Source organism: Myripristis murdjan, chromosome 24 (assembly GCF_902150065.1).
Source record: "Myripristis murdjan chromosome 24, fMyrMur1.1, whole genome shotgun sequence".
Taxonomy (NCBI): domain Eukaryota; kingdom Metazoa; phylum Chordata; class Actinopteri; order Holocentriformes; family Holocentridae; genus Myripristis; species Myripristis murdjan.
Window position 1 is genome coordinate 29,146,666 of NC_044003.1, and position 22,573 is coordinate 29,169,238.

Sequence of the window (22,573 nt, forward strand, 5' to 3'; positions counted from 1 at the left end):
TTGCTGTAAAATTGTAAAATTACGGCCCCACTTTTTTTTCTCCATTGGATCAGAGATGGCGAGCATTTTTTTGTGGAGTTTACCGCGAAGGCTTGTGAGTATAACTTTCTTCATTAGGGACTGAAGGCAACACACAGGTGAGTATTTGATACAAAAATTACGCATTATGGGCAAAGTATCCCTTAAATCAGCACAGCAACATGAAATGGCATAATAAAAATTAAAGTCTCAAACAAAATTTCAAATAGTTGCTAACAAAGTGAAGAAGCTTTGCCTACCAAAACATCAAGGACAACAAATAAGCATGCTAGCTTTACCACTGTGAAAGCATTCATTAAATCAATTACATTCATTTTTTTAAAAAAAAACTGCATATGATACAGCACGTTAGCAAGTTAACATCCATATAAACTTTAAAATGCTAGGATGTATCAGAACTATAAAACTAAAAGAAGATGCACAAGTTGACCCTCACATATCCCAACGGAGCTTCCTCTGAAGAAGATGACATTCATTTGATGAGATAAAAATAATGACAAATGGGACAAGGAAGAGAATAAAGCAAACACAAGAAAAGATAGAAATGGCAAGAGAACACAAAAACAAAACAAACAAACAAACAAAAAAAAAAAAAGAGAGGCAGAGAAGGAATAATATTAGAACACTGGTTGTGTATAGCCCTCCGACATCACTGCAGTCAACCCTGGGCAAACTCTTTCTAGGTATGGGCAAAATCTGAGCAGCCAGCTCAGTCTGATTCATGTTGTTCTCATCTTAGGACTTAGTTCACTTTTAGCAGCTAAAGTCATTATCACACAAGCGAGCTACTTCGAAGACCTGTAATCGAGAACAGCCATTGTTTTCTGCCCAGGTTTGCTGCAGAGAAGAGATCAAAGAGAACTCAGACCAGCCTCCAGCCCTTGTGTCTTCACCAAACTGATCCAAGACCAGAGTTTCTGGAGACAAATTCATCCAGCAACTCAGGGCCATTTTCACACTGCTGAACCATGCTTTAGGAAACCTATATAAAGATGAAAGTACATTTTTGTATCTGGCTTTCGAAGAGAACTCTGGCTGCAGACAGAAATTTCTGAAATGTTGAAAGTGTGTTAAAGCAACACTGAACTTTGGTAGTGTTGGTCTGTACGGTTATCACGTGGTGGTGAATATCCTCAGTTCCTCTGTGCTCTCCTGGCCTGATAATCAACAATGTATATGTCTCTCCTTTTACTTCTATAGCAAAGAAATCACTGGAAGTGTGGAACAGGATCTGTTTTGCGTCGCTGTGTGAAAATGGCCTTTGGAAATTTGGGGATGAGAGTCCACGCAATGTCATAGACAGTGAGGATATTTCTGGGTTTCACAGCTCTGAAGGAAGACTGGTACAGTCATGTTGTGAATAATGGAATACAACTGGCATGGAGCATAGGGTAGGACAGAAAGTAAGGCAGAGGATATAAGGTTTGACTGACACGGGGCTTACTGAGGGCCAGCAGCAACATTTTTGGACAGAAATTGCTAATAGCCAATACTCTGTGCCCACAGTTAACATGGATTAAAGTGGATGACAATCATGGCCTTCAAAAATTCCTATATTTTATGCTTAGCAATTATATTCTTGGCAAGATGTAAAAGCCTTTACAAGATCCATACATCTGGAAACTAAAATTCCACTGAAATCTCATAGAAATAACATTTTATGCATACATGTGTGGAATCTTATCAAAATGACCCATTAATCTGCTGAATTTGTTGGGTTGACTTGCACGTACAATATGTTAAATTTGAATAAAGACCACTTATTGTGCTTCACCTGCAAGAGACAACGTCCATTAGGAAAATATACCATCTTGCGTCCAGTTTTGTTTTGGGATAAGATAAATCCAGTGCCTTTAAACTACTTCAACAACATTTAATAATATTCATCATTTCATCATTTAATAATATTTTTGTTTAGGTCTTATTGAGAAGAGATGGACTGATCCACCTAATATTTCAGAGCTTAGCAGAGACAGAGAAATCCTCACATGACAAAGGCTGCAGCAAAGACAAAAGGAAACACAATGTCATGACACCATCATCCTTTACAAATTAAAATGCCCTGAAACATAAATTATAGGAACAATCCACCCTTAAAACACTAATACTGTTAAAAGAGCAACTGGTGAAAGTTCTTGCATTCCTGGGTGCATTGTGTTTGGTAGTGTATTTCTCTTACGCTCACAGATAACTGCCCAAATAACAGACTGTGAAGTAATGTGAAGATAATACCAGTGCAACAAGCTGAGTTTGAGCACATTTTTCAGCTATCTAAAACATAAATATCAGGGTAAATATCAGGTTTTGGTGTCAGTGTCTGAGAATCAAAAAGGAAAGGCTTCTATCTAAAGATACCATTTTTCACTGATGATCAACAATCATACGTGGAGAAATCCATCATAGTAGAGGCACAGAGACCAATTTCTACACCTACTGCTGCAGAAAAATGCAGGGTTGCAACTAATAAATATTTTCATTGTTGAGTCATCAGTCAGTTATTTTTAACTGCTTGTTCATCTATAGATTGTAATAAAACTAGTGACAAAAGTATATTACATTCTCATGTCTAAAAATTACACCTTTAGCTTGACCAACAACTAATAAATAAATGACTAAATAAATGTTTACTTTGTAATGACACATAAAAAGCATGAAGCCCCAATTTTATTTAAATTTAAAGAACTTCCATATTTTATTATTTTTTTTTAAAAGTTGAAACAGCTAATCATTTGCATGATAAAAAATTATGTATTTGTGAATACAAACAATACAATACAATGAGACTTCTATTTATTTGGATTCACTATTTATTGTGGGGTATTATTATATTTAATGGTTGCACTATATGATGACTACGCAATGCTGTGAATGCTCCAACATTATCTCGTTGTTTTATAACAATGACAATCAACTACTGAAACTGAAGTTGTCATAGTTCTTGCAGTGTGCAGGACAGCTTCCTTCCTACATTTTGTCAATTTTTGTTCCTACCATCAGTGTGCAGAAGTTGTCAATTTGCATTTTGTGATGATATGAAACTGAGAAAAGCAAGTGATTTCTGCTATAACCAGCGAATGTTATCAGTTATCAATCATATTAATAATCAACTAATTTTCTGTCTTACAAAATAGACTGCAGTGCAATGCAACCAGAAGCCATGTTTGTTTTGAGTAAGCTGTGTGGCCACAACATACGACACACACCAGTCTTTACAAACTAGTTGGCTATTTCTATGACTTTTATTGAAAGCAAAAACCTCACACCCATTCTCTACGGGCTGTGGGAAAGCGATTGTGAGAAATTAAAGAAATCTCTCACAGAGGAGTTGTAGATGAGCCTGTTTAACGAAAAATGGATGCATCCAATAAGTCAATAAATTACAAAACAACATAAAGTGAATCCTCAAATGCAGTCAACATCACAAATTTGGTGACATCTAAAAGTGTGTCTGAGGGTGGAATTTTCCTTTAACAGCAAACATTTGGAAATCTAGGTAAATAAATTCTCCAAATTATATAATCAATTTAACTTATACCTATAAAAAACAAAGACACTGAGTCTTCATTTTGTCTTTGCTGCCCCAGCAAATGTGTGTGAACACGGAGAGAACAACAGACAGAGCTGGGTGAGAAGAGGAGGAGGGCGGAACAGGCATACCTCACTGTGATCTCGCGCTGGAATGGTTAGACAGCATTTAGCCAGTTACGGGCATCGTGCACAGACAGGCACACACATACACATGTGCATGTGCGCACACACAGTGAGAAACATAAAGTGAAGAAAAAAAAACATGAGACAAGCCATTCCTTAAACACAAAACCAAAAACAAATGCCAAATACACCAACTCCCCTCCAAAGCAAATACTGATGACACCAAAGCCTTCCATTTTGTTTCAAATCAGAACCCACCATTTTATGAAAAAGGTTCAACCTTTTGTCCTACCTCTTGATTTTAACAGAGCAATCCTTGCACTATGTTTCAACCATTTTAAAAGGCACAAGAACCAGGACTGTCTTTAGCCCCCACTGTGTGTCTGGCTGACGATCTGAGGTGAATTTAATAGCAAGGACCAGTGCTCACTGCAGATATTCAATATGAAATTGCATACTGTCTAGGTAATAAAGGCAGGCGATTAAGTATTCTGCTCTGTCTATCTCTGGCTATAGGCAGAAGACGCTTTAATCTGCCGCTCTGTATTCATTTAGCACGTCAGATAAGGTTAAAAATGCCCATTACATCCAGGTGACATCTTAAATTTAGGTGATGTAATGAGGCTCATCGTTAACTGGAACTGATATCTGTCTCTTCTCACTGGAGACCATTCATTACTGAACACACACATGCCACTAAGTGAGAGGGGAATGAGGTGCATCGAGTCCATTTAGCACAGGACCGACAAAGTTTTGCTATAATGTGTCTGAGCTGTGTGTGTTTAAGTGTATTTCTGCTTGTCTACATTCCTCGTGTGTGTGTGTGTGTGTGTGCGTGTGTGTGCGTGTGTATGAGAGAGTGCATGTGATAGATGTCCTATGCTGGTCTGCCAGCATGATAGATATGTAGAAGGCTTAACAGATTATAGTTTGGCATAGCTCATAAACCTGGCTGACAGCACAATGGACTGCAGAGAGATGGAGGGCATGACTCTTGGCCTCACTCACTATTCCTGTCTTTCTGGGGACAGTGTGTTGACTTTACTCATTTACTTCACCCTTTCCCTAATCTTAACCATGACCAACTCATGCCTAATCCAAATCCTGACCTTAACCTAACCCTAATGTGAACCTTAACCTTAAGTTTCACTGATAAGACAAAATTTGCCTTTTTCCTTTTTGAGGACCACCCAAAATGTCACATTAGGGCCATTTGCTCCGTATCGTGCTAAAGCAAAAATTCCCATCTCCCCAGTTGCCGGTTGGCCTGCACTCACTTTACCTAAAGCCCAAACAGCGATCACACTAGTCAAATAATCCGGATTTTAGGGGCAAACGTGTTTGGGCACGGTACAAACTTGGTAATGTGAGCAGCTCCTATACTGACTGATCTCTAAGACCTAAGAACCTAAAGTGAAATGGAAGTGAACCTGACTGTCAGCAGTGCCTGCCACAGATTCATAATGCGGGGGTAAAGGTTAAAGACAATGGGGAGAGCTCAGGAGAGAGGGCTGCAGTGTTTCATGTCCACACCACTCATAATGTGAAATAGATTTGGTTGTTTTGAATGAAGCAATTGGCCTTCTCTGATGAAAAAATGAATTAGACTGACCTTTAGGTGAGGGTGCACTGACCACATACAGGTATGAGTCATTTATTTTTAGTACTAACTAGCACACAGTATTTTGGATTTGGTTTATATTAAATGGACCATTTATGGTTCTGATCAAAAAGAACATTTATTCTAAATTTTTCATGAACACTACATTCAGGGCAAAATGCTCCAAAATAGCTCACATGTTGGATTCATAAATTTTACAAACAGTTAAAATGTGCCTGCCTGAGGCTCCAGGTCAGAATAAAGAGTCTACCACTGGGTATATTGGTCATGGGCTGACTTTATCAGTGTCAACTACTTTGACTTTAGCCTGATACTAACTGTGCTCTCCTTAAGGTGTATGTCCTATGCAAGTAGCAGCCTATGTTGACAAGCCCAAATTTATAAAACCAATGGAACAACAGGATCAAGGTGGAGGACTCTGAGCTTGATGTTTTGGCATGTCAAAAGACTTTCATTGGACGAATAAAGTCTTGTTCAAGTCATATTGGATTTGCCATAAAATTCAACTGTAAACTGACACTGACATCAAGTTGTAACTGCAAGTAGGAAACATAGGACTTTATATATCCCATTTGAGGTAATGGATTTGCCATGTTTGCTGTGCCTATTTACAATGCACCAGTGTTGGCAGCGTCACATATGTTAATAGTAATCTACTTCCTCCGATAATGACAGGAGCACAGCATACCCTAAATCTCTAGTGCTGACACTCATCTAAGTAAGAGCACTGCCCTCTTTGTGTTTCTGACCCACTGGAGGGTTTTCTCATGGATGTTAGACCTCAGTCTAGTCACAATACACTGCTATGTCAGGTTTGCATGTGCAGGCCTAACAGCATTAGCCTCACGACAGGCTTGCCCTCGAAGCAAGTTAGCATTTAACATTCACACTATTCCACTTTATCATGCTTAGTTTTAACTGCTAGTGCCTTCTTATATTAAAAGTTGATGTGGAATGACCACAAGGCAGATGAAAACTTTGATAATGACACCAGAACTGGTGTCTATGTAGGCACAGCATTCTTTTCAGAAGTAGGAAAATTCAGCTTGTAAGGGAAGCAGACACTTTACAACAACCAGAGAGTAAACAGCCAATGTAATGATACAAAACCTGGAAGACGTTGTTACACTGATGAGCATGAGGCACGCTGGCAGTGTTATGTGAGATTTGGAAGTTTTTTTGGGTGATGGCCATGTCCTCTCTGCTCATATTGGCAGCAACTACAAGTGTGCCCTGTGCAAGCTGAACTTTTTCTACAGAGAAAGCACAATAGTGTGGATACAGACGAAAACTTGTCAAGGGAAACTGAACTTGAAAAACTGATCGTTGAACCAATTTCATAAAACCTTGTTTGAGCCCAACTCCAAACTCAACAGAGACACAAAACAATATACTGTAAGTCATTCTTACCTTCTCCAGCTGACTGTGGACGTGTTGGACAATCAGATCTAACGCTACAAAGTTCTCTCCACCTGTAAATAAGATAAGGTCAAGACACAGAGGACATCCCAAGGCTTGTTTTTGGACTAAAGATGCTGATTAAAGATATTTTGTTTTGCTAATATTCCATATCTTTTATATTTGATCATTTTCATATAAACAAAAAAACTCCCAAAAATGAGGACACGGCAGTAAAATAACTGCATCACATCCATCATATCAGAGGCAAATGACAACAACAGGCAAATATCTGATTTGTAAAGGCAGAAAGTGTAGCATCAATAAGTCATTGCCACATTATTTGTAAGACCAGGGATGCGCCGATCTGTTGACAATGGTAACTAGTCAATACTCATTGTCAATTTAATTCTAAATCAGAGACAGTAAATATTTCTCTCTTTTGGTGAGGAAAACCAATCAATGACACAAAGCACACGACCGATCACATGTGATGTGATGTGAAACGTGACTGTCTCAAATGTTAGTGAAGACACTCATTGAGACACACACACACACACACAGTTTGAACAACATCAGCAGTTTGGCAGTTTTTCAGTGTGTAAGGCAAATTAAACACAAACCATTTGCAACGTATGTAAAGCTAAAGTGCCTTGCAGGGGAGTCAAACTACAAGCTTTCAATACAGGAAACTCAATAAGAAACTTAAAAACACATCATCCTGTGAAGCACGGCCAGTTCACACAGAGGGCAGCAGAGGCAGCCTCTACGGCAGCGAGGCGATCAGTGCCTCGCTGCACTCTACACTCTCTCAAACCAGAGGCTGATCAAGCTTTACCACTCACCATCACTTTCCAAAACCAGGCCCTAATCTTTATGGACAGATAATGCTGGTTAGTTAGAGCGAAAGCAAAATTTGATGATTAAAGTAATAGGTTGTTGGCATACCATTGTCCTCCCTACACTATCACTGCCATGAGACAGAGACAACCAGTAATCATAATAAGTCCAGTTTCTTTAAAGTAATTCTAACATGGTATCACAATTAATTTCACACTGATTTATTATCAAAAATAACAGTACTTTTAAATAAACGTCAATACTGACAGCGTATCAGCTAAACAATTTATTGGCAAATTAATCTACTTTAAACCCTTGTGGAATCAGCGCTGATTATCAATCTATGTGTTTGATGTATTTATAGGAGATGGTCCTCATTCACCAAGTTCCACTGACCTCTGGGCACCACGATGTCAGCCACCTGAACTGTGGGCTCAATGTACTGCTCAAAAGCCGGCTTTACAAACTTGTTGTACTGTTTGATGACGCCACTGATGTCCCGCCCACGTTCTGAGATGTCCCTCTTCAGCCTCCGTACTAGCCGGATGTCCGAGTCTGTGTCCACAAACACTTTCATGTCCAACAACTGGAGGATGTGAAGAGGGAGATAGAGACAAAAAAAAAAATTTACTAAGAGTTTTAAGATCATCAAGTTCAGTCTATGTTTATAGCAGATGTTAGTGCAATTACAAAAACAACGACTCAGGTTTTTGATGACCAATACTGATAGCAGTATTTTTAGTTTAATGGGGCTAATAACTAATATTTTTCATAATATTCATTATTTTTCAAGTTGACCATCTTTGTGCAAATTATATGAGTAAGAATCAAATATTCAGTGGTTATCCAAGGAAGTGTAATCTTGAGTCGTCTGAAACAGAGGTGCACTATGTACATTCTATAGTTGGGATTCTGCTTCTTTATATTTAAGTTGCCATCTATTTTGCACCTACTGCACTTCCAAACCAGTTTGAACTTGCCTCCCAAAATGTAAGTGTGTCACAGTGGGAGTTCACTGCTTTTAAAGGGGATGTGAACAGCTGATTTGATTGGTTCCCTACCACACCAACTGATAACAATCCTTCTTGATCTAGCCCCTTTCACCCGTGTGCATTTGCTCCTGGTCATGAAATCACCATAAATCTCTTGGTCATGCCCATGTGAGCTTTGACATCACATAAACATTTGGCCTTGAATTCAGAAATGCATTAATTAGAGAGGAAGTGATGGAGATGAGAATGAGAATGAGATGAAAGCAGACAAAAAAAAACAAGAAACAAAGTGTGTGAATGCTGCATCTGCTACTACTCTAAAAAGCCGATAGCAATGTTGCTTTTCTGCAAAATTTAACAGCAAGTCAGCTGCCTATCCATCCAGCCAACCCCACTGAAGCTATATTCAGCAGCACACGAGGAACAATCAATGACTCAGCATCATAGCTCTGCTGGAGCAATAAAAAGGCAACAGCCTCGCTCACAAAAAGAACTATTGATGACTTTTAAATGAAAAAGACTGGGTGACTGCTTTAGGTTAGAATGACAGAGGGAACACAGGTATAACTCAGTTGCCCAACAAGCCAGTTGATTTTCTCCGGTGTAAATCTGACAAGCTTATCAACCAAAACAGGCCATATTGCAGGGTCAGCGGAGCTGTCAGCCTATGGGAGGAGGTGAATGAGAAGCGGTGTGTTCTGATAGGTCAAAGAGCAAGGCCTTGGCTATAGATCATAGTCTAACCTGGTCCTACAAGGATACAGTCACTTTTTTTAGCCTTCGTTTTGAACTAGAAAACTGTTAAACTGTTCCACAGTTTTATAAGCTTTTGGCAATAGTTTCTTGTGGGTGCATGGGCAGAGTAATATACGGACACATTGTTACTCATCTGATGTAATCAGTAGGCTAATCCATGCTTGACCATATGATTATTCTGATTTTCCATTCTCTAACACTTCATCCTAATTGCAAGTGTAGCAAGCAAGCATCAACAAAAATGTGCTCCCATTATAATCAAAGACACTGTCTAGACAGGTTGCAGGCGTAGTGGACAGTTTGATCCAGAGCGGCATCTCTCAAAAATCTGAATGAAATTTCATGACAACATTCATGATGCCTAAAGGATGATACCTGGCAATTTTGGTGACCCCATGACCTTCACTCTAGCCTCACCAGTAGGCCAAATTGTCCGTCTAATAACTAAAGAACTGTAGCAGCTAGAGATGTGGAACAAAGTCCTATTAAAGACTGGGCATACTACACTAACTGAATGAATTTTGTAGATCACAGACTCGCCACTTACAACTGAACCAAACTGCTCATGCCAAATTCATCTGAGAACACAAGATCTTGTGTTACTATAAAAACAGTTGAGAAATAAACTACAACTTTTGAGGTTTGCTCTGTGTTATGCTCTAAAAAACAGAGATTAGAATTTAACAAAACACAGTTGGATTAAATCCTGGAAGCACAGATGTAAGCAATATGGGCTATCTTCAACAGGATTCCAGTAGTACATATGCATGGCATTCCCCAGTGTTTGATTTTAGATCAGATGGATGTTATTTGCGCAGTATGTCCTGTTTTGCCCTTTACATGTAGTAAAACTAAATATGGTTGTGGAAATTACGAGGAGGAGGAATTATGTTTGGAACAAGGTTAAAAATGCCTTTTTTTGCCGCTGTTTAATTTTCCCGTCCAAGTATGCAGTTCTCCTTCGAGACAGCAGATGGCGCAGTGATCAGCTTTGGCCTTATGAAAAGCAATCTATTTCACAGATTATACATATTTTTGGTAATGTTATTGTTAATAGTATGAGTAATATTTATAATATTAATATATGTGTACATATATATGAGATTCAGAGAGAGACACATGTACAATCCATGTCTGAACCTGTTTGAAAGTGAAAAATACACATTGTGGGTGAAGGAAAAAGTCTACTTGGCTAAGAGACAGGTAGGCCTATATGGTCTGAAATTAATGTTATTATAACACACAAATGTACAATGTTATGTGTTACGTTACACAACTCCAGATCCTTGCCCATACAAACTTGCTTGGCTGATAAAACATTTTGATTCAGAGGTGGAAGAAAAACTCTGCATTGAAATGTCTGTGTGTGTGTGTGTATGTGTGCATGTAGAGCACGGCAGTATGACACTAAAGAAACCAAAGAAATATGTGTGACCTGCGTCACAATTTGCTACACTGAACCTCTCCATCAGCATTTCCAATAAGCAGCTATAATTGACTCAAATTACACAGATGTACACATAATACAAAACAATTAATCACCATGGACAATGGCTGTTATTAACTGAATCAGAGGGTAATCAACTCCACAGTCAGGTCCCTGGGGAGGCTGAGTGTCTTATCGCCACAGTCCAGCTCACACAATCCCCTCTCCCCATTACAAAAGGCTGAGGGAATAAATCAGCATAGGCAGGAGCACTGTGCAATTGAAAACACAAATACTCTCCTTTTCATTCGTATGGATTTCCTCTGGTTAGACCACAGAAAGGCAACACACACTGACAAAAGAGATCGAAGTGAAGTAAAAAGAGAAGAAAAGGTTCCTTAAATAGCATCATCATTCAGAGTCCAGTGTCCTTTTCCTTGACTCAAATGCTTTCCAATCTTTACATTCTCACACACAGGAACACACACAGGTACAACTACTATGGGCTTTTGAAAGCCAACATTGATATTTTAGAATATGTGGAAAATGTGCATTCATATTATAATATTTTCATGAACAAAATTTCAAATAATTCCAATTTTTTAGTGTCTGCCCCAGATTTCGATTCTAGTCAGAGTGGAAAAGCCTCTGAAACATTTGGACCATGGGACACTAAAACTCCAAGAACAACAACTTTAGCAGGTCTAATTGGATTGGCAGGAAAGTTAGGGAGCTAGAGGAAAGGTCATGAGGTCACCAGGGCTGACAGGTTTCTGGGCAACATCAATGTTGTCACAAAATTCAATGGCAATGCAAAAACTTTGAGATAATAGTTTGCAGTGCTGGAAATTTGATCTGTTGGTGGTGTTAAACAAAAGGACACAGGTTCACCAAAATGGATAGATTTCATCCTCTAGCCAACATGAATGCTGTCACCATAATTCATGGCAATCCATCAAATAAATGAAGATATGACCCTCTAAGCACTGACTAACGGACATGGTGACAGGGGCCTAATGTGTGAAACAGCTGTTTTACCCGTAATTTTTACAGTCGCAAAGCATCAGGCTATGTAACCTATTTTAACCCCCTTTTTGACAGATTGCACTTTTTACAGTGTTTTTGTCTGGTGAGCAACCCTGCTTTCTCCTAACTACTGGAGAAAAGGCAAGAAATAAGTCTGGAGACATTTAGGTTGACAAGTGGTTGTGGAAGCTGACAGGATGGGCTGACAATATAACTACACTGACTGGCTGTCCTTCAAGAACTCATATATCTAGAATAAACTTTGGCTAGTCCACAGTCCAGGTCTCCAGTCATTCTAAGCACAGCAAAGAGAGTGACTGGAGTGATTCAACTGCACAGTATGAGCAACTGATTCTAGATGATTTACTTACAGTTAAATAACTTTGGTTAGAATAAGAATTTATTTAGAGCTCAATTTTAACATATTTTCCACATGGAGAAAATGAGGACTAGTTCCTAGGACAGATTTATTTCTCATACTAACATATAAAGCACCCAAATAGATTTATCAGGGCACATGTACAGAGTCAGAGAAAGAAGTAGCTTGCTGATCTAATTTCTCCACTCCGAATCAGTGCATCAGTGCTCCATTAATCAGCCTGCTGGTCATCTGAGCTGGCAGAGCAATTAATCAGGCCTGGCACAGAGTAATGGAGAATGAGGAGATGTGATAAAATCAGATCTCAAAATGCTTGCAGGCTGCAGTCACATCCTACATGAAAAACACTGATAAAAGCAATATTTTTACATGTTTAGGCATTGAAACTCATTTGCTGTTAAGCTGCCATGATTCCATGCTTTATTTACTCCTGATCAGGTTTCAGGGTGCATCTCACACACTGTACCATGCATTAAACCAGGGCCTGCCAAATAACCACCAGGAATGAGTCGTGATTTTTGAATATGTTGAAAGAATGTTTGTACATTTAGTGGTGACACCTGAGTTTAAAATCCAGCAACCAGTTGTATCCTGCCATGACAATCCAGAGGTTTTTTTTTTTTTGCTTTTCTAATACATCATTAAAAAAAAAAAAAAAGAGCACAATTGTGTTTTTTCAAAATGACATGTATTTTAAAAATTAATGTAAATTAGACAAATGTCACTCAGAGTGCATACCAACACCATGCTATTATCAAAATCTGCCATTTCCACATCACATGTTGACCAAATTAAACTTGGTCAAATTTTATTATTCATGCATTAATTGAAGATAATGTTTTTGTTTACTAAATTCAAACATTAACCAGATATGTGTGTGTGTGGTTGATTTAGAGATTATTTCTGTTACTGTAGTTATGCACCTTTTTGTGATAGGCCATAGCCACCCCCACCACACTCCCTTTTGATCAATCATCATGAAAGGTTAATCTGCTCTTCCTTGCCCCATGACCAAGCTTTCCACAAACATTTGTCATGTTATGTGAAACCATTAGGAAGTTTTGCACCTTTTTGTTATAGACCATGCGCATTTTGGCCGATCAGTGTAATCAGTTCTTTCTTGCCCCATGACCAAGCTTTCCATAAAATGTTGCCATGTTATGTGAATACTTTCGGATTATGATTTTTTTCAGTTCTATGCCTTTTTGTGATCGACAATGCCCATCACCATGCCCCCTTGGCCCTTTCCACAAAGTTCTGTGCTCTTTCCATACATGTATTTGAAAAAAAATCAAGTGACCCTGGAGTTTTTCAACTTGTTCCACTCTGTCACCGAGCCCCATAGAGAACAGGAGATCAGACAAGAGGGATGGGGAAGTAAGTGTTTCTTGAACAGTGATGTTACCTTCAGCAGCTCCTTGTTGGCAAATGCCAGGATGCCCTCAAAGATGACAACATTGGCCCCATACACAGTTTTCTGCCAAAAGAGAAAACACAAAATAGGAGGTATTCAGTGACATAATGCATTCCCTGGCAGCCTCACTGGGTGCCCACAGCTCTTGGCAACATAGTTTTAACAGCTAAATGCTGAGCCATATTAACCAAACTGAAAAGGCTTTGCCTGATTCACGCAAGGACATTCAGTCTTCAGCAGTGCCAGTTTGATGATAATTTGATTTGGAACTTTAGCTACTGATGGTGTCAGTCATCTACTACAAACCTCCACAAAAGTATTGTGTATGAAAACATTTCCAAACTACTGTTTCAGGTAATGATAGCCATAGGTATTTCAATTCCAACAAGTGGAATATTTTCACTTTCCTGGATGGCTGGTTGGTCTTATCAGGGTCGAGACAATATTGTTACCCTACAAGGGTAACTAAAGCTAACTCAAGCCTGCTGGAATGTATTACTGTGGAAAATGCACTCTTTAATAATACATTTTATTTCAGCTATTGCCTTTTAGGAATTCTCAAATCTAGGTGGATGATGAAGAAATTACTCAAGAACAATACTAGAATAACAATGAGAAAATCCACATTTTTAACTGGGTTTGCCATCCCTTTTAAATAAGGCTAAATGGTGACAATGTTTAATTTGATTTAGAATGGAGCTGACTACTCACACCCTTAGGCCACAGCTATGGTCCAAAAGTTAGTATTTGGCTTACAGTAACTAATGCTAATTTCTCTTTTTTAAGCAGATTATTTTTTTGGCATCTCTGCTTTATTCGACAGCCACAGTAGAGCAAGACAGGAAAGACAGGAGAGAGAGAAGGGATGAGATGCAGCAAATGGCCTGAAGTCACATTCAAACCCAGGACTCAGCCTTAACAAAAGGTATGCGCTTTTGTGCGGTGAGCTACCAGGGCACCCCTGAATGAATGCAAATTCTATTGGATACATTGCATTTAGAAAACACATAAGTTGACCGACGTCCTGTAGCTTACAAAAGACTAGACAGATGAGAGGACTGAGCTCTGCAGTTTAGCTACGGGCAAATGATGATGAACCCACCAAAAATGAACTGTCCTGCTGCATTTCGCACGTATGTTAATAGTATGGTTGTAATGAGGGACTGTGAGGACAGGGCAAAATTTTCAAAACACAACACGTATCAATCAGGTCAAGCGATTGTGACACCAGTTGACCTTAAGCTGACTGACAATTAGCCTGCCTAGGAACAAGCTAAGATGGAAGGGTGCGTTTCCATGGCCTCCCAACTCAGGTATAATTAACCCTTTATAGGGCACTCATTGAAATACTTTGAAATTCAAAAAAACAACCCTAGACTGTTATTAGTGAAGATGACATGACTTCATTACGTTTCTAAAATTTTTCTAAAATTTTCATTTTCCTATAGAAAATCAAAGCCATTGAGATTGGTCAAATGCCACAATCATGTGACCTGGGATGTAGAGCGATCTTTGCTGATTGGCTGGGTGAACCAGTGATCTAGTTTCTCTGACATTATCTGATAAACCTCATTGTGAACTGTCTGTAACACCTGGGGGAGTAAGTGTGTGTGTATGTATGTGTATGTGTGTGTGTGTGTTAGGATTCACTGTCTCCATTAATGACAAAAAGGTGCTGAGTATGGCACAATCCTATTACCTTCCCCTGACCGGCTTCATGGAAAAGTCAATGAACTGGACACCTTTGTATTGATTAAGCTAGAGAGAGACACACACAAAAAAGCACGAAACCAAGAGAATGAGAGCAAGAGTGTGAAATGGAAAGAGTGAATAAAGAAAGAGGTGAGTGTTCATTGATTTGTTCATTTTCCTCAGTTACTTCTTATGAGGTGATTTAGCGAGGGCTTTATATCCTTATGTGTGCAAGAGACTGAAGGTGACCTCAAATGTTACTAGAAGGAGAAAGGAGGATGAGTTGTGTCCTTCCCCTAAATGACATAACTATACAAACACACACACACACAGTATAGCCTACAGCTAGTTCAGCCTCTGCTGCTGCCCCCCCTCAAGCCCTGAGGAACGATCATATTCATAACCATACACAAGAGTTAGGGATAGACCTATATTGATTTTTCAGGGGTGATACCAATAGCAATTTTTAGTGTTCCAGGACACAGGTTACTGATATTTAGGGACGCTAATCATTTGCTGTAAATTTGAAAGTTGCAGTGTCAAAATTCAGTGTCAAAAACCCCAACACAATCCTTACTTTGAATTAACAAATGCTTATTTTCTTTGTTATATTGTTATTATTATATACATTACGATACTTCGCAATATCTCTAACTTAAGAAAAAATATCCTGGAGAAAGGCCAAACAATTTTTCGATAAGCAGGAATCAATCATGTTTTTCAGTGTTTTAGTCTGCACAGGGACTGCAACATGAACATGACATAGCAGTTCTAGTTGAAATATCCAAAGGCAGGAACAAATACACCTCTCATAGGTGCTCAAATATGCTATTGTGCAAGTTAAGTTGAAAACTCAAATACAGATACTTGGTTTCCATAAGACGTCACAAGAGGAAGTACCGCAATATGTTGCATTAGAGATTAATTGTCCCACCCCTATTCAGAGTTGCTAAACAAAACTGGCACTGATGCAGCACACACTTTCAGTTCGACAGTGAATCCGTCATTCAGACAATCAGTCAGAAGGTCTTACCCATTCTTTACGTCTGCAGTGTGAGGTGAAGTCATACACTGGGACTTTGACGCTCTTGCCTTTCTTCAGCTTCCTGAGGACGGTGACCAGCAGCTCAAAGTCAAAGGCGTCAGGGTGGTCAAAGTTATACTCATTTTTGGCTGCTAGCTCCTGCTGTTCTTTATTCAGCACCTGGGATACACACACAGAGGACAGATAAATACATGCAGCGCTCCAGACTGAAAAAAAAAAAAAAAATCAGAAGGGCACAACTTCATACTCAGTCAGATGCTGGTGCCAAGTAGGGTTCTCTAGATCTGTGTTTTTGAAAGCTGAAACCAGTGTTTCTGGATCAAATTAGCAGATAGCTGTTATTTTGTGCCAATATTCATTATCTTTAAATGTGACTATTATTGTAATGGTGCATTAAACCTCTTCAAAGAAAGCCTTGGTAATAAAATTCTTTGAAGTGGGTTAACAGCTCCTTAAGGCAGCAGGAGGTGGGTTTCATTGCAGGCTTTACAGACTGACACCCCTGAAGCTATTAATGAAAAAAAGAGGAACCTCCAGTGTCATGGAGGTGACAGACATTGACTGGTCAAAAGCTGTTGTTATTGTTCCAGCAAACCAATATAGTTGTCTAATCCTACTCTATTACTCAGATTTTAGTATCACCCCCAAGCAGGGCCAAAATTAAGTTGTGAGAATTTAATCTGAAACGCTACAGCCTGTGGAAACAATTCTGGAAGCTATGAAAAAGGTGTGAAGTAAGGCTTGGAGAACAATTTTCATTGGCAAGCAGCATTCAAAATGCAATGAGGGGAAAATAGAAAGAGAAACACTGCATAAACGACAGTAGCAATTATAATATATGGAAGATATTTCTTACAAGGTATAGCTTACCAAATATAAGGCTTGCTAATCAAATAAGAATCAAAAAGACATCTTAGTCAACTCTTTTTTTAGGATTGCCTACCTAAATTGTAGAGTATGTCCTGTATCGTTGTACCTGCATGGACTGCAAATTAACAGATGACCTATTTACCTCAAAACCCATTCAAAAAGGGAAGCATGTCCACTATGATCCTTAACACCCAAGGAAAACTATTAATATATGGACTTTATTATAGTAGTGATACTGTCAGTTAGATACTGCTGCAATGAATAACTAAGCATGCTGAGCCAACACCTATCTATTAAAATCACCAACAGATAGAAAACCACCAATTAATTAAAAGGAGAAGTCCATCCAAGAACACATGCACAAAAACAACAGCTATTTGTAGTGATGATTAATTTATTCCTCTTATTCTGTGGGTCAGATAAAACTGATAAAACTGTATTCTTCTATTTTTTACATCCTTCCACAGATCAACTCTAGTGGTCTTCAGGTTGTGAATTCTAGACCCTCTGCCTTCTGGCAATTTAGAAAACGCTTCGTTAACCAGGCTTTTTTGGTTTCTTTTAAGAGTTAACCCAGTTTAAACCCAGTCTTGCTCACTAGTGTTAAATTCACACAGACTACAACAACTAGGGCCAGTCAATAGAGACCTCTGTAATGGCTTTCTTGGATTCAGTAAGTAGTGGAAATTGAGATGCCATTGACTTCTGGTCCCAGTTTGGACAGGGACATGATTGATATGAATTAGTTGGTTCAATCGCTTATCGGCCAGGAGGTTTTAGTCACTATGCTGAACTCAGGATTAATGACCTGCTGTCTACAAAGGCCTGAGAAGAGAAGGGAGTTGAATTTTACATTCATTTAATAACTCATTTACACCGAGCCATTGTTTTAAAATCAAAATTTAATTCCATCTTGTGGAACATTGGGCTTACAATGTTGAACAGGGCAAAATGAGATTACCTCACATGACCAAAAGAAACCTTGGTTTGTTTTGGTCAACCTTGGAACTTATCTATCAAAGATAAAATGGTCAATAAATAAACCCATAAACACTGGCACATGTCCCAAGGAGCTTTTACAGGCCTCCCCAGCGCCACTTCATCCGTACCCAGAATGAAATGAAACAAAAAAAATGTCCAACCATCAGTGAGAGACCAAATTTGTCCCATAAGTGTTTTTTTTTTTTTTTTTTGTGATGTGATAAGTATGCTAGGAGCAGACTCTTGTTTTGTCAATGCTGTCATAACGACTATGTTTTGTACCTTATAGAAAGAGTCCATGGAGAGCAGAACCACCCAGGGAACGTCCAGCGCCTCTATTATCTTAGTGGCAACTGTGGTTTTCCCAGACGCACTTCCTCCGCAAAGACCTATGGGAGGAAAGTAGGGAGAAATCACAAGACTTTCACCGGTGGATAAAGAAAAATGTGCAGGTCTACATTTGCTACACACATTTAAACGATATATTGGGTGTTTGAGGCTGTTAATTGATTATTTAAGTTTTGTATAGCTAATAATAAAGAACATGTTTTTCCTTCAATATTTCAGTATAGCAAAATGAATATTTGTATCTGTATCTATATAGAGCTGCAAGCGGCGATATACAGGGTCCAAGCACAATCGTTAGTGTGTGTTAAGTGTAAACCTGAGGAAAATTTGAATGCATGCTATTTTATATGGTTAAAAGAAGAATGTCTCAATATCAGCCTTAGCTTTCGTGCGGGGCAAAAGCAATGTTGCAGGATGCAGTGTTCCAATCCAAAACCCTAAGGTTAAGAGACCAGCACTTTATCCACTACACTATGGACATGGTTCTGATATCACAAGACTTGGTAGGGTCAATCCAAAGGGCAACTTTTGAGAAAGTCTAATTTATGTTAAATGCCTGATAAACAGTATTTTGTCTTTACTGCCATACCTACTAAGCAATGAACACATGGCTTTATAAGACACTGTCTTGATAGTCCAGACATCTGTTTTTGCACTGTATCCATCAGTACATCTTATATACGACTATGGAGCTTTAAAAGAGAGAGAAAAAGTGATTTAACATTGCAATAGCACACTGACTGTAACAATAATGTAGGCCTACTGCACATGGTAAACATAATCATTACTACATTTTGATCGTTTGTCAGGTTAGGTTCTCATCAGTCAGCCAAGTACTAACAAAAAAATCAAATGATCCCACTAGAGAAAAATTCATAATCTGTTTATTTGGCTGGTGAGGAGCAATGAATATCACCAAAAGCCTCAGAATACCAGATACCACCTGTACAACTTACTGGGCCAGACGCAGGGCACCATGTGTGAACATATTTCTCCTTAGTTTTGTTCATATCCACCGATTTGTTCTTATTCAATCACTCAATGTTTTCTTATTTTTGCTTTTCTCTTAGGTAATAGAAAATGTTATGAGTTGTCAAGAGATGAGGAAAGAATTTTTCCTCGTCACAGCTGACAAATTGTTTGTCCAAAGCAAGACAACATAAATTTATTTTAGTATTTTTTTTGTTTTAGAGTAAGTATGAGGATTAGATTAGTAAAATAATAATGTTTGAACGCAGAGGTTTGAGAGTTCACTGAAATAACAGTAACAAAACAGCAGCGAAAAAACAGTTCAATGTGTAAATTAATTTTAGAGTGTTTATACAACAACAGACCCAGACAGTGGGGCTTTCAGATACTGTCCTGTCCTCCTGCAGTGGTCACCATGGAGCCTTTAGCTTGGCCAATGTGTATTTTGCCCTCTGCTGTAATATTGAACCATTCTAATGTTATTTCAGTGCCTCCACCTGCTGAGACAACATTCACAGCATCACACATTTTTTGCCACAGTTGATTTGACTTTTCTGTAACATCAGTAGTGATTGGAAAAAAAAAAATCGCATTGCTTTTTTAAGTTAATTAACCAGAATCTGACTAAAATTAAAAGGCCATATCCAGCCCATGGGCTGCTACTGAAATAGGCCTACTCTTGAATATCTTCAAGTGGTAGCCGCTTTCTCCTATTTCCCTTTAGCCAATTTAACCTCCGAGGTTGAGCACCACAACAGGAATCCTTCAGGTCAACAATCCTTGGAACCAGGCCAAAAATACATGGAAGCTGGCTGGCAAGGGGGTAGAATGGCTCTTAGTGTGAATGTGTGTTTGGTAACAGAAATAGCCTACAAAGCAACTTCTCTGACATGAACAGCTTTCAGAGAAATGTTGAGATGATTTTTTTTGCTCAGAAAAGCCCTATTAAAGTGAAAACTGCTGACTGGGATACTCAGATCTGAAACAACAAACTGCACAGTTATACTCCGCATTTTTAGGTACTTTTGTAGCTGTGCAGAGAGGCTATAGATTATTATTTATGTCGTGTAAACTGAGGTCTTAAACAATTCTCACAGGCTGCTTGCAGCATTCCACAGAGATGATTCTTTTGCTGTGTCAAACAAAAATGAGGCCTGGTGACTGAAACTGCCTGTTACAGCAGATAAAATGGCCTTTTCTGCTAGTAATAAAATCTGACTGTGGAGACACCGCACTCCACTGCTTCAACATATCTACGTATTCTTGCATCCTCGCCCTTCTTTCTTTTCTCCATCCATTCCTTTCTTTTTCTTCTTCAACCATTGGCCTGGGATGCAGGTTGATTTTTCCATTCAGGCAAATTACACAGCCGGTGCTTTTCACCAGGACCCCATCGAGCAGAGCACAGCCAAGTGTGAAATTGTAACCGGTCATTGTGGGCCATTGACAATAACAGATTGCCTACTAAAGATAATGTCCACCTCTCCCTCCATGTAGTCCAACTTATGCTGATCTGATGTGTTTAATCATGGGACATTGATTTGGCAAATGTGTGTGTACGCATGCGCACGTACACACACACACACACACACACACAGTCTTGTTCTCTCTCTCTCTCTCTCTGTCATGGTTCATTTCATGGTTGGGACTCGCTCTGAAGCAGATATTTTACAGTGCTGATCAGCAAGAAGCAAAGCCTGTGGTGAAGTCAGTGCATCACAAACTCTGAAAATTCCTTACTGGACGATACCACAAACTGTTATTAGTGCTAGCTGTTAGTGTTTCCTGTAAACTGATAATATTTGGGCAGCTTGCCCAGATGATTTAACAGTAACCCAAGTACGTTTTTTGTTTTAGGTTTATTTGCCTTCAAAGCTGAAGCTGTGGTTGATAGTAGTTTTCTGAAAAGATTCAATGTGTTTAACCTCTGAAAGAGCGGTGCCAGTGGACTACAACAATCAGTATTAGTACCAATATTTGTCATCTCCTCACATCATAAATTGTTAAAGTGTGTCAATACAGGTTGCAAGTACTGCAGCACATCAACCAATGTTGACCGTCGAAAGGAATAACAATCAAAATGTATTCACATTAATACACTCAAACCAATTCATGAAAAGGGGCTGATCTATTTCAGGTCGTTTATGGTGAACTTTCTTAAGTAGAAAGTCTGGGTAAAAGGTGTCATTTCATTCAGAATGGTGATCAGCCAATCACACTTAGAGTCCTATTAAACCACAGAAAATTCAATTGGGGTATTTTCTATACTACTCGTTATTTAACCCCCCCAAATGGATGCAACAATTACATAGACCTCATCATGTTGGGAAAGCTTGATGCTGAGTGTTCCCTCACCGATGACGAAGGCCTCTTTGAAGGTGGTCCCTGTGACGTTGTACCAAGGTGGTCTGCCAGCAGTGTAGATGGTCCTCTTATTGGTCCTCAGCAGCGGTGGCTCTGTCTTCGATTGGCTGGTGGTGCGCTTCCTTGGAGACAGTGAGGGGGTCAGTGGGCACCGGGGGGCATGACTTGGAAGGCCGTCCAAGGAATCATCTCCACTCCCACTGGAGTTGCAGATATGAGGATAAAAGATGGACAAAAGGTTTATCAGGGTTGCAAACATGCTGTCCTACAGGTTTAGCCCACAGAGATCCATTTACTTAGTGGTTGCCATCAGAAATGCCTTGTAAGCTCACAGCTGCCCCCCATGCTGGTGCTCCAGCACAGCAATGTCAGTGACTCCAGGGTATCTGCAGGTTTTGCCAAGCCAAATGCAAGATTGGAATTTAACCTAAAGCCTAACTAAATACACAAAGCCATTAATAGAGGCCTATTTCTAAGTAAACAAAGTTCACAAAAGGTAATGGACTAAAGACAAAGGACACCAGGAAATTAATTAAGGAATATTAAACTCCAAGTGACATTTCATCATGTCATGACTTGGTAAAAAAAACATAACAACCTATGATTGGATTTAAGACATGTTAATACTTTTTAAGCCTTTACATTGAGATAAAACTTCTTCCATGCATTTTAAGCACCCATAGATACCCTGTGCCGACTGTCCCAGTGAGAGAAGAGAGAGAGAGTCCACTGACTCTAGGATCTCTCTCTGTGACCACTTCT

General features: G+C 39.1%; 1 protein-coding gene across 1 annotated transcript in view; it reads right to left on the reverse strand.

The window, feature by feature from the left end:
* Positions 1 to 22,573, reverse strand: part of LOC115355774 (uridine-cytidine kinase-like 1) — a 36,611-nt gene that overhangs the window by 12,112 nt on the left and 1,926 nt on the right. The window contains exons 2-8 of the mRNA XM_030046664.1: positions 21,803 to 22,011; positions 18,413 to 18,519; positions 16,268 to 16,438; positions 13,534 to 13,605; positions 7,946 to 8,135; positions 6,722 to 6,783; positions 3,697 to 3,713 (exon numbers count right to left, since the gene is read on the reverse strand). Of these exons, the coding sequence (XP_029902524.1) occupies positions 3,697 to 3,713; positions 6,722 to 6,783; positions 7,946 to 8,135; positions 13,534 to 13,605; positions 16,268 to 16,438; positions 18,413 to 18,519; positions 21,803 to 22,011 (828 nt within the window). The remainder of the gene's footprint in view (positions 1 to 3,696; positions 3,714 to 6,721; positions 6,784 to 7,945; positions 8,136 to 13,533; positions 13,606 to 16,267; positions 16,439 to 18,412; positions 18,520 to 21,802; positions 22,012 to 22,573) is intronic.